Raw genomic sequence first — 11,485 nt, 5'->3', positions numbered from 1 at the left:
TTGTCAACCTAAACAGTTTTTAGGTTGACAGTTTTTAGGTTTTTTTTTGTTTTGTTTTTTTTTTTTTTTTTATTCAACTTGGACAAATACTTTCAGCATTGCCTCTTAAAAAGAGGTAGATACTATGCATACAAGTTTCTATCCAGAGCTAATTAGCGACCCCTGTCCCTGTGTGGGCTTCCGTCATGAAGATCAATATATTTACACAATCACTATCTGTTAGTGCTGGCTCTGAAATATGTTTTTCTTTTTTCTTTCTCCTAGTTTCCGATCAGCCAATTACTCTGAGCAATCTCTGACAAACAAGACATTTTAAGAAACCGTTACACCGCCTTCTTGCCAGTGAGAGAATACGTCCAAACCAGGGCTGACCTCGTCTGCGTCTAGTGCGACGTACTGTTATGTTGCATGATTGAAGGATCCTCACATAACAATACTGAATATTTATAATAAAATCATGCAAAGCGTTGGACTAATTTCCCAATAAATATCTTCCTCTGACAACCAGATAAACTGTCTTTTATCAAATTAGCTCATTAAAACAAATTGCAGGTGATTCATTAAAACAAAATGATTAAAATCAATCTTAATCTCGCTTCCTGTGCTGGACATGAATAGCAGTCTGATAATTTAAACAGATTCATAAATCAAACGTTTCCCTTAACCATACAGGAATGAGATGGAGCGCTATTCAGCCTGAAACCGAGGATCGGGTTCAGAAATAGTTTCCCTATAAGCGGCTCCGCCTCAGCCCAAAGGCTTCGGCCGAGTGAGAAATGCTGGGCGATACACTTCAGGTCAAAATGTGCTGAATAAACTTCATGAAATTAGATTACGTTGCTTATTATTGATTTATTAAAGAGCAAAGGTCACTCCTCTTATCTATAACGAGCATATTTAGAAAATTTAGTCACCCTAATGTGGCTGGGTTCCTGCAGGAATACGAAATTATTTTGGCTTTGGAGATGGCTTCCTTGTATTTGATAAGAAAACATGTGATGTCTTTGTAATGTGGTGTTTCCTCTGTGTTCCCCCCCCAGCCTCTGTCAGCAGCATGGGACAGCATCTAGTAAAGAGGGAGACGCCCGCAGACAGCAAGGTAAGAAGATAAGACCCTCTAAGATAGTAAGACCCTCTGCATTCACTTTCTATAGAGGCATTTGCATTAGAAAAGTGCACAAGCTTTTGTCTATGTTCAGCTAATGTCGAAGAAAAACATAATTTTACAATTGAGGTGCGAAATTATTGAATACAAAATGACATTAATTTCACATGTGAATAAGCTTAAGTGAGTTATACTCGTAATTCAGCCACGGCGCTGGCACTCATCGCCTATCAGCCGTCAGAGGAGACGTCGGAGTCTTGTTAGCCGCTGCATTTGCGACGTTTTGGGGAAATTGCAGTCTGAGATTTTACGGAAGAGCTACGGATTCGACATGCAACTTTTTATGAACTGTGATTCTGCAAGAGTTCTGGTGTATCCAGCTGTACATCGTCTGGAAAAAAAACAAAAAAAACCCATCATCCTCCAAGTACTTCGTGTCTTCTTTATAGTCTTTGCCTGTAGTAATAACTGGTTGTTGATCACATGACCCGTGTGATGAGAAAAAAGTGTTTCCTTTGAAGTTTTGTGAAATACATATATTTTGTTGCGGCCCAAAAAAACCCACAAAATATTTTTTTATCAGTAAACAAAAAAGGTTTTTTGAAATTGCTGTGTCTCCAGTTAGCAAATTTATTTTCATACATTGAGTTTGATTAATGGAAACGCAGCTACCTATGAGAAGGAATAGTGAACTGCTTCCTGCATCCTCCTGTTGTTGTGCGAGCTTGATCGCGATGATGGTAATGTGTGAGCGAGAACATGCGTGCGTGTGTGTGCGTGTGTGTGCGTGCGCGCGCGTGTGTGTGTGTGTGTGTGTGTGTGTGTGTGTGTGTGTGCGCGTGTGTGTGTGTGTGTGTGTGTGTGTGTGTGTGTGTGTGTGCGTGCGTGTGTGTGTGTGTGTGAAAGCTTATTTGAAGCCTTATCAGTGTGAGCGCTGGCTTTTATCTGCAGGACTTTGAACCAAGTTGCAGCCTTGCTGTCAGTCTCCTTCGCTCCCTGCTTATTTATTACTGTTACTGGGCTTTCAGTGGGACAGTTCACCCTTTTCAGACTATGTGACAGGAATCCACATAGGAAAAGGCAGCAGCGTTTCACGTGGGTTGTGTTTGTGCGCAGAGCCCGATGCACAGAGTGTTTGCCGTGCTTTAATGGGCGCTTGAGTCCTTCCTGAGCCTTATGTTTCCTCAGTACAAACTCTCACCCGCAGGGATCTAAACATAAATCCTCGGTTTTGTGGTAATCGCACAGGCAGCATTTTTCCCTCCTCTCACAACTGTCTTAATAGGCAGTAATCTATGAATAGTACGCTGACTTATTCTTCATTTCTAGGGTTATTAATGTGGGGAGGGCACAAGAGGGGTGATGTGGAAACTGCATCACAAATTTGAACGACTTTAGGTTTAAAAAGTCCGTACAGCGTGGTACTGGAGTAAACACTAACCAGGTTTTAGCTGAACATCTTGAAATTTCACCCCCCCCTCCGCCCCCTTCGAGGTATCCCACAGTTTGCCACATTTCAATTGATTTGTAAGGGGAATTTTATACGACCAATAACCACTTTGTAGGAGTTGTTCACTGTGAAATGTCAGGAGCTTTTCCATAAGTCTCAAAAGAAGTTTGCGTTTGCGACATGGAACTCGGAGGGTGTGAATATTTCTCTTCCTGCAGGGGGCTCTTAAGGTGAGAAACCGACTCGCTGACACGCTCTGACGAATCGGCCTTTTTCGAGTTCTGCCACATCGACTGAGCTGCTGCAAACTTTTCTGGGAAAACATTGGCCTTAATGAAGTTTAAGCAGTCAACGCACTCTTAATTGAAGCCGGTCATCATGGCGACGCCTGAAGTGCAGTGTTTCTCCATGCTGAGCCGTGATGTGCCCCCGGTAATAAACCAGGGAAATTCTCTCTCCAGCACCAGCCCGCTGCAGAACGTCTTTTAATTGGACAGAGTGAATAAACAATGCTCTGACCAGGACTGACACCGGGCTCTCTACAGCTGGGACAAAGCTCTGCTACTCTTTAATCTGTTAACATGTATTTATCTCAGCTAACGTGGTATTTTTGAGAAATGATAAACTGGACTAAAGTCTAACATGGCAATGAGCTTCATAGCCGGTCAGCAAGTTGAAAAAAATCATTGAAACCAAAGGAAATGACTGGGGGGTGGGTTTCAGACCTGACAGTCCGGTTTGATTGGGGGCAAAAATGGCGGCATTTGTTCAATATGACACTGCACTGTGTCAAAAGAACCAAACCATAAATAAAATAAAACCTGTTCCCCTGGTCGCCTGTGGCGGCACTGCACCAAGAACCACCAAAGGAAACGACATGAAAACCCATGAAGAAGACTCTGAGCACAACTTCTTTCTTCACGAAACGTAAACAAAGTGGCGTCAGACTCATCACACGTCACCCCATCGTGACAACAGAGATTTGTAGATTTAACATGAACAAAAACAAATTGTAAGAAATCCCATTAACAGAAGTATCCCCAGACTTTAAAGCTCAAAAATTAAGATCAGGTGCGTCCTCTCTCCACTGATGCCTCTGCAGTTTAATTGGACTCCATCTGAGTCCAATTAAATTTGGTTAATTGGGCAGATTTTAGAAAGGGAAATATTTGTCTACATGAGCTCCCATAATTGACAGAGCATATAAGAGTATGAACGAAGAATGAAGTGAAAGGAATTGTCTCTTGACTTTCCAACAGGTCTGTCTTAAAGCATTAATCTGTGGAAGCGTACAAAAGCAGTTCTGCTGCTTTGAAGGTCTGCGCTGGCAGGCTGAATAAACTGAGCTATTAGAGAAGGAGACGACCAAAATTTTTATCTCTCATTTGTTTTTAAAATATCAAACATTTAAAGAAAAGGTTGTGAAGTGGGGGAAATAATTTAATCCATTTCGGAATACAGCTATAAGATAAAATGTGGAAAAGATAAAACACTAAGAATTATTTCTGGATGTATGCTGCATTATTAACAACAGGTCTGATTAAGAAATGAAGGAGTTTAGCGTCACATCCTGTCATGTGTTTGAAGCACATGAGTCACTTTTAAAATCCCTCCACATATGAAATTTGGTGTCTGCTGCATTAATTTTTGCCATCTTGATTATTATCGTATGTATGAGGTTAGCCATCTTAGAAGGATATTTTAATGTGCTCAATCCCTCTCTGTGGTCACACAGCTGTTAGCCGAGTTCATCAGAAAGAAGATCATGCTGTCAGTTTCACTTTCAAGTCTCCAACATGTTGACATGACAGAAACACAATCCTTGTTGATTGCACTGCATTATCTCGAGATATGTCATTATGTAATGTTGTTACTGCGTCACTGCTGCAATGTTTTAGTAATTTTCTGCAGCAGCAGTCTACATGCGGTGTGTGTAAAAGCTGTTGTGCTCGTGGTGAAGTGTTCTTCAAAATGTCTGTAAAAGTTAGCAGCAGCCTGACTTTGACGGTGGTGCGGTGCGGTGAAGGTGGAGCATTATTTCCAAATGACGTTGTGACTTTCAAGTTCCATGGAAACAAGAACCACGCAAAAAGAAAAATGTTGTAAAAAGAAAAATTAGCTACATCTGTTTTTTTTAAGCTAGACAATAAATAATCAGCTATCAGATGTAGATAAAAACTGAGAAAGTTGATATTTCTGCATTTTTCTCTCGTTGTCTTTGTTGCTTTTCATATCGCGAAACGACATAAAGGCTTCTGATTCAAGTGTGGTGAGGTATTTTAACAGAACCGTAAGATTTTAAATATGTATTTTAAGTTGTTAAATGTAAACTTGATTCTTTTTTTTATTTCCCTGCACTCAGTACAGATTCGTTCATGTAACATCCATCCCAGACTCGGTCAAACAACGGCAGGTTCAGTCCAAAACCCTGATCCAGACTTAATTTTCACCTTTACTCGAACTGGAAACGAACGTTCCTTTACTTCTGCATTCAAAACACATACAAAAAAACAATGTTAGCCACAAAAAAAAATGTTGGCTGTAACGAGTGAAATCCAAATCTTCTTTCTTATGGAAAAAAATACTTCAACATAACAATCTCCAAACTTCTAAGACTTTGTGGGAACCCTGGAAGTAGCAAAGTTGTCGGCCCTTAGAGGTTGCACTCGACTAAAAATGTCAAGGCTGCAATTATGTAAAACAAATACTTCTTTTGTTTCCCCAATCACTTTGTTGAAGTTCTCTTTGTAACACCTTTTCAAAATTACATTAGATGTAATTACTTTCTATTGTTATGACTGAGACTCCAATCTACTTTAGTAGGTTGGAAGACCTTGCTTAACCATCTGAGCCAGCAAGGGCTGCAAGACAAGAAGAGAAAAAAATATAAACATATATATAGTTGGTAAAGCAGCTGCCGTCGCTCTTGTAATCGTGGAGTAAGCTGCATAACTGGCTAGGCAGTTTGGTTTACGGCTCGCTGTCCGTCTGGCACATTGATCATGTGGGGAAGAGGGGAGCCCAGACCAGCGGGGAGCCTGATGGCTCAGCTTATATGATTTGTTTCCTTCGCCTGCCAAACACACTCCAGAGGGAGAGGAGCAGATACGAGAGAAGTGGATTAATTTGTCAAGTGTGGAGCTGGTAGGAGAGCCGTTAGGTCAGCATGCTGCATTGTAGGAACATTCTTTTTATTTTTTGTTACATTGTTTTGCGTTTTTACTTGTGTATCTCCCGGTTGTTTCGTAGACCCCGTAAGTCGTCTTCACAAAGAGCCTGTTGTCATAGTGACACGCAAGCGGGAACAAAGCGTGACAGAGTAAAACAGGTCGTCTTTTAGATGTTGTTGTCAGAGTCATGATCTCGCTCTCTTTCCAGAAAAGGCGCTCTCCGTGCCGGACTCTTGCGCCGCGCCTCGGCTGTCAAACGCTTCCTTTCATCCGTCTGAAATGTTAACGGCGGTGATATCTGGCAGCTACGAATCACATTTTGTATAACAAGATCCCGACAATGGGCCTCGACTTGAATGCTTTCCTTTTCCCACCCCCCTCGAAGCATTTTATGTTTCTGTGAATTATTGATGAAATGGTAATGAAAAGGCTGAAGGTTGAATTTAAAACATTCTCTGTGGCATCCCAGAGCATCTGAACTCCCACGAAAACACATTTAATCCCAGCAAATAAAACCAGTGGCTTTTTTGTTTCTAAAATTCGTAAGATGTTAGAGGGATTATACTTTTTCTTCATTTTCTTTTACATGAAATTGCATGAAAGGCAACTTGAACCAACCGGACAGGCTGTGAAACGGAGAGGTTAGGATTTGCTGAATAATTTTGTACTTCAGTGAATTGTTCTATAATCATAAAATATATATTAAAATATTTTTTTTCCTATCTTCTTTTTTATTGTTTCTATTTTTTATTTCTACTATGTACCAGGATATTGAGTCTTTAATAAAGTTTGAATTAGATGGATAATTTAATAACGCATTCTAAATGATACTGTTTTGAACTACTTTCAGTTTCATCCATTAGAGCATCAATGAATGGTAGTATATTTGAAAATGTGACTTAGTGTGCGATTAGTATATGAAAATTGCACTGGTGAGCTGGAATAGCCTATTGAATATTTGATTTTTTTTAGCCTTTCATTTTTACTGCTCCCACTGTAGACGCTTAAAGCCCGTGTGAGAAATTTGGAAATTGTGTTATCGCCACTTTTATTGTATTTGTATTAAGTGCCACAGCGTAATTAAGATGAAAAATGAACGAAATTCTGCAAAAATGGGACCAAAAAGTTATCAAATGTATGCTCTGGAATCAAGTAGTACTAAATTGCGCTGGCAAAATTTTGTCCCATAATAGACTAGTGCATCTTTATCATTTAATATATATATTTCGTCAGTCATTTTTTTTAATACTAGAACAAGTTGTTAAGTGCAATTGGAGGACGTTATTCAAATGTTAGCATGCTAATGCCATCATACTATGGCGTTCATGTCAGTCAGTTCATGTACAAGCAGCCTAACCTTTATAACTGTATAACTACAGCGATGGCTCAGGATGATCCTCGCCAGTCACATGGGTTATATGTCACAAGGCTCCACCTTGTGAAATGCAACATTTTTTTTCTTACATTTTAAGCCACAATGTAATGTAAAAAAATGTAAAACAAAAAAAAAAAAAAAGAAAACATGTTACTTTCTCCTCTATGGTGGATAATCTGCGAGCTTCCAGCATATTTTTTCTAACACTTCAGTCAAAACCCACAAGTTCCTCCATAAATAGTTGTTTTTGTTTTCCGTTCTTGCATATTCGCTTAATTATTTTGCATTTAGCGTGATCGAGCTGAGTTCGCATAAAAAAAAAAGGGGGAACTCTTTTAACACAGCGTTATTGTTGAATCTGACACCCATCTGCAGCGACGAGGCGCATACCTGATCGTGCAGCGTTGTTTGTGCGACGACTGCATGGCGCCTCGTGCTGAGATGTTTTCTGCTCGGCTGCTGAGAGTTGAATTGATTTCTTGCTTATCTCAAAGATCAGGAGTCAACATCTTGACATGGTGTAAAAGGCCTGGACGTTGTTATTACTTAGTGGCGGTGTGCGCCGCTGGATCAAACACGGGGTCAGCTCAGGGTGCAGATGTACGGAGGGTGTGGAGTGCCAAGTTCCAACAAATGAGTAAGATTTGAAATGATGATTTAAATGTGTCAACAATTTATTTAAAAGTTAAAATAAATACAGGAATGATTTATTAAATATAAAATTCACCTCACCTCAATGAAATGCTTTGGCTTCATATGAAAAGCTAGATATAATTATTTCATGATTTAATAAATTATTTCTTGTCTCTGTGCTGAAGCACATCATGAATTAAATTAAGCTGTCAACTCAGAACTTCAAAAAGAGGCTCACTCCACCATGACGGACATCAGAGCAGCCAATGCATGCGTTAACTCCTGTAAAGTTTTTCAAATAACAGACAGTTGGTAGCCTAAAATGTATTTTATTTAGCTGATTTTACTATAAAAGTTTATGTAGGGTGATGAGTGATCAGCTGCACAAACAGACAAAAGATAGAAACCAGATACGCTCATCCTTCTCTTCTGACGTCCGTCAAGGCACCTCGCGTGACGTAGTTGGAAAGTGTCAATAGAAACCCTTTGACATGGTTCAAACAGCAAGTCAAAACAACTTCTGAGTTCTCTCTCACTCTGGGTCAATGTTTTCAGTTGCTGTAATTCATTTGCTAGTCTTTGGATGAGCAACTCCAGCCTCTATATCTCTAGCTTTGTCTTACCTCATCCTGTGTGCAGGAAGCAGCCACAGACTTCAGACAGGTTCAGTGTTAGCCCCGCCCGCTAGCTAACACCGGCTAATGTGCTCTCGTGAACTTATCGGAGACATTTCAGACCAAGCTACAGATACAGAGGCTAAGGTTGCTCACCCTGAGTTTGTGGCAAATAAATAGCAACAATTTAGTTATGCTATGGAAGCTATTTATGTTCTCTGTAGGGAAGTTATTAAACTCAGAGTGACAGCTAACTTGGAAGACGTTGTCTTGACTTGCTGTTTGAAGCAGCCAATCAGACGTCAGGGTCTCTGTAGGAGCTGTCCTGATCCCGCCTGAGTTTGACAGCTGAAGTTAAAATTTTAAATTAATTCATAATGTTTTTTCTGCACAGGAGCATTAAATAAACCATAAAATATTAAACTGTAAAATAACTGGATCTAGTTTTTAAAATAAAATCAATTGAGGCACACACAAATAATTCTACATTTATTACGTTTTTTCTATATTTCCACTTTTAATAAATTAATGACATTTAAATACTTGTTTAGGAAGTTATTTGTCACTCTTCGGTCTCCATACAAAAATCACAAAGTTCAAGCCTCTGCATGCAGCCGGACAAAATCCGTAAGAAGCAAGCTGCTTGTCATCCTCTCTGAATTGGTTCCCCGCTGATAATTATCTTAAAAGTAAATCTTCAGATGACATTTCTTCACCCAGCAGCTGCTTTGTCCTGATCCAGTTTTACCACTGAAACAGTTGAATGAAAGCCCCAGAAGGAGCGAGCTCAGAGCCCGTTCAGCGGGCCTCCAGCCTTCACGAGCCATCAGCCCGCAGCAATTAGAGCAGCGTGGACATAATGACTCGCTCAGCTGGTCACTTTCTGTGTCCACTGTGCCTTCAGGAGAGGCATCCACATCTGAGTCACAGCAAGACTTCTGCAACCGCGGCATCACTGATGAGAGAAATAGACCTTAAATGTTACTTTTAGTGTTGTTTTTTTTTTTCTTTTTAGAAAGTTTGTTACTAAATGTCACATCTCTAAGTGTTTCTGAATACCGTGTCTGAGCCTGCTGCAATAAGCGGTGATTCAACTGATTGCATTTTTAGTTCAAATGAGCTCAATTTCCATTCATATTTTTTGTTCAGAGACACGATAATCCATTTTATTCATGGTTTTAGTTGATTTTTTACATTTTATTTTCTTTATTGTTTTTGGTTGGCGTGTTGTATTTTAAATATTTAAAATGTAGGGGTGTGCCGATTGCAGTTTTTAGGCCGATCGCCGATTAACAATCTTTAGAAAACCTGACCTGCCGATTCTGATTTTGGCCAAAACCAATTTTTTGTTTTTGACTGAAATGTCGATAAATATAGCAAGAAAGTCACTGAGTTGTCAACAGTGGGGTGAAGATTGTTAGCTGTAGACATGCAGACATGACCTGATGGGCCGGTCTGCCAGTCAAACCTCTCTCATTTTTTAGAGATTTTTAGAGATTTGCTGAGGCAGATAAGACTGGGGGATAAGATCAGCTTCACATGTAATTATCGGTTGGTTACTGATTTCCCCAAAATTAAAGAGGTCGGTGCACCACTATTGAAATATCTTCCATTATAGTGTTAAGTTTATTGGTATTTGAGAGCTCATTATCATAATATTACTTGAGAACCATCTCAAAACAACTGTATTACGATTGCAGTAATTATCACAATAATTACTGGGACAATTTATCACCTAGCAAAATCTGTTATCGTGACCGGCCTTAATATCTGCAGATGAATGAAATACTTTCTTAGAAGTATTAACCCTGTTTATTTTCCAAGGTTCCGGTTCATCACCCTTTTACTTCGTAGTGAGAAAAGTGACCTCACCTGCAAAAGAAGCCTTGCTCTCCACATCCTACATCTTACAAAGAGAGCACAGGGTGAAGCTCTGAAACTCTCACTAAAAACACAAGGCAGCAATATGAACTTGGAACCCTTTGAAGGTGTGAGATCGGACAGGCCATAAAAGGGTGTTTCAATCACCCCGTTACCCTCCTTCATCTCTATCTCCAGAGTACTCAGGAACACTGAACCCCCTTCTTGTGCTCCGGCGTTGAATGGGGATCAGAGGGCTGAGTGGAGCCCAGGTGGCAGCCATCACGGCCGAGTGTCGCCGACAGCCATCAGGCGGCCGAGCAAGGCATTCCCCCTCTGCGAGTTTCCAGCGGGAGAAATGGAACATGGCACTCCAGCTGAAGTGCAGCGAATGTTCGCTCTTTGTTTGTGCTGCAATTTTTAGGAAATGTAATGTCAGACATGTCGCATTATATATTGATGCATTAAAGTTTTTTTGTTTGTCAGTTTGTCATAGACAAAAGCACCCCTTCTTGTTTCTTAAAGCTGGAGTTTGTAACTTTTATAGAAAAATATTTTTAGTATTTATTAAAACTGTCAGTATGACGGTATCGTATCAGGCAAAATATCTGAAAAAATGTTGTTCCTCTACCTTTGCTAACTACTGACCAAGCTGAAATGTTCAGCTTGGTCAGAAACAACCAATCAGAGCTAGGAGGAGGGTCTTAGTGGTGTCAATCAGCTTGTGCGCTTATTCCCGTCAGTTGAGCCTGTTGTGAATGCTAGAGCTAGTCAGCATATTCACCGATGACGATTCTCCTGAAACGCAAAAGTTGTTTCTCTGCCTTTAGCTCATTGAGCAATGCATACTCGTCATCGGTTGACAGCGCTAAGACCCTCCTCCTGGATCTGATTGGCTGTTTTTGGCAGGGAGCGGTGCGTTTCTGCAGATGGCAGCAGTAGCACTAGGAGATGGTGGAGGAATTCGATTTTTTTCACTGATTATCTGTATCGCACGATACTGTCACAACATGGTCACAGTTTTAACAATTGTTTTTTTTTTTAAGTTACATACTCCAGCTTTAAAGAGACTTCTAGTAAAGTCCGGTGAGCCACACTTATCAAGCTAAATGACAATGACTACATCTATTATTTAAACATCTAAAGCAGGGATGTCAAAGTCAAATACACAGAGGGCCAAAAAAACAAATTTGCTACAAGCCGAGGGCCGGACTGGTTTAATGTTTATTAAAACATATTGAAATGATTGCACATAGCCTATTGAACCAAGACCTAACA

General features: G+C 40.1%; 1 protein-coding gene across 5 annotated transcripts in view; it reads left to right on the top strand.

Moving 5' to 3' along the window:
* The window catches only part of LOC103478276 (myelin basic protein), a 98,500-nt gene that overhangs the window by 54,560 nt on the left and 32,455 nt on the right, over nt 1–11,485 (top strand). For 3 of the 5 annotated variants that reach the window (XM_017309441.1, XM_008431996.2, XM_008431997.2), the window contains exon 2: nt 1,041–1,099. In XM_017309441.1, coding sequence (XP_017164930.1) covers nt 1,041–1,099 — 59 coding nt within the window. Of the gene's footprint in view, nt 1–1,040; nt 1,126–11,485 lie in introns of all 5 variants that reach the window. The other 2 variants (XM_017309439.1, XM_017309440.1) reach the window with 1 other exon arrangement.

Source organism: Poecilia reticulata, linkage group LG16 (genome assembly GCF_000633615.1).
Source record: "Poecilia reticulata strain Guanapo linkage group LG16, Guppy_female_1.0+MT, whole genome shotgun sequence".
Lineage (NCBI taxonomy): Eukaryota > Metazoa > Chordata > Actinopteri > Cyprinodontiformes > Poeciliidae > Poecilia > Poecilia reticulata.
This window is presented reverse-complemented; position numbering and strand designations above follow the sequence as displayed.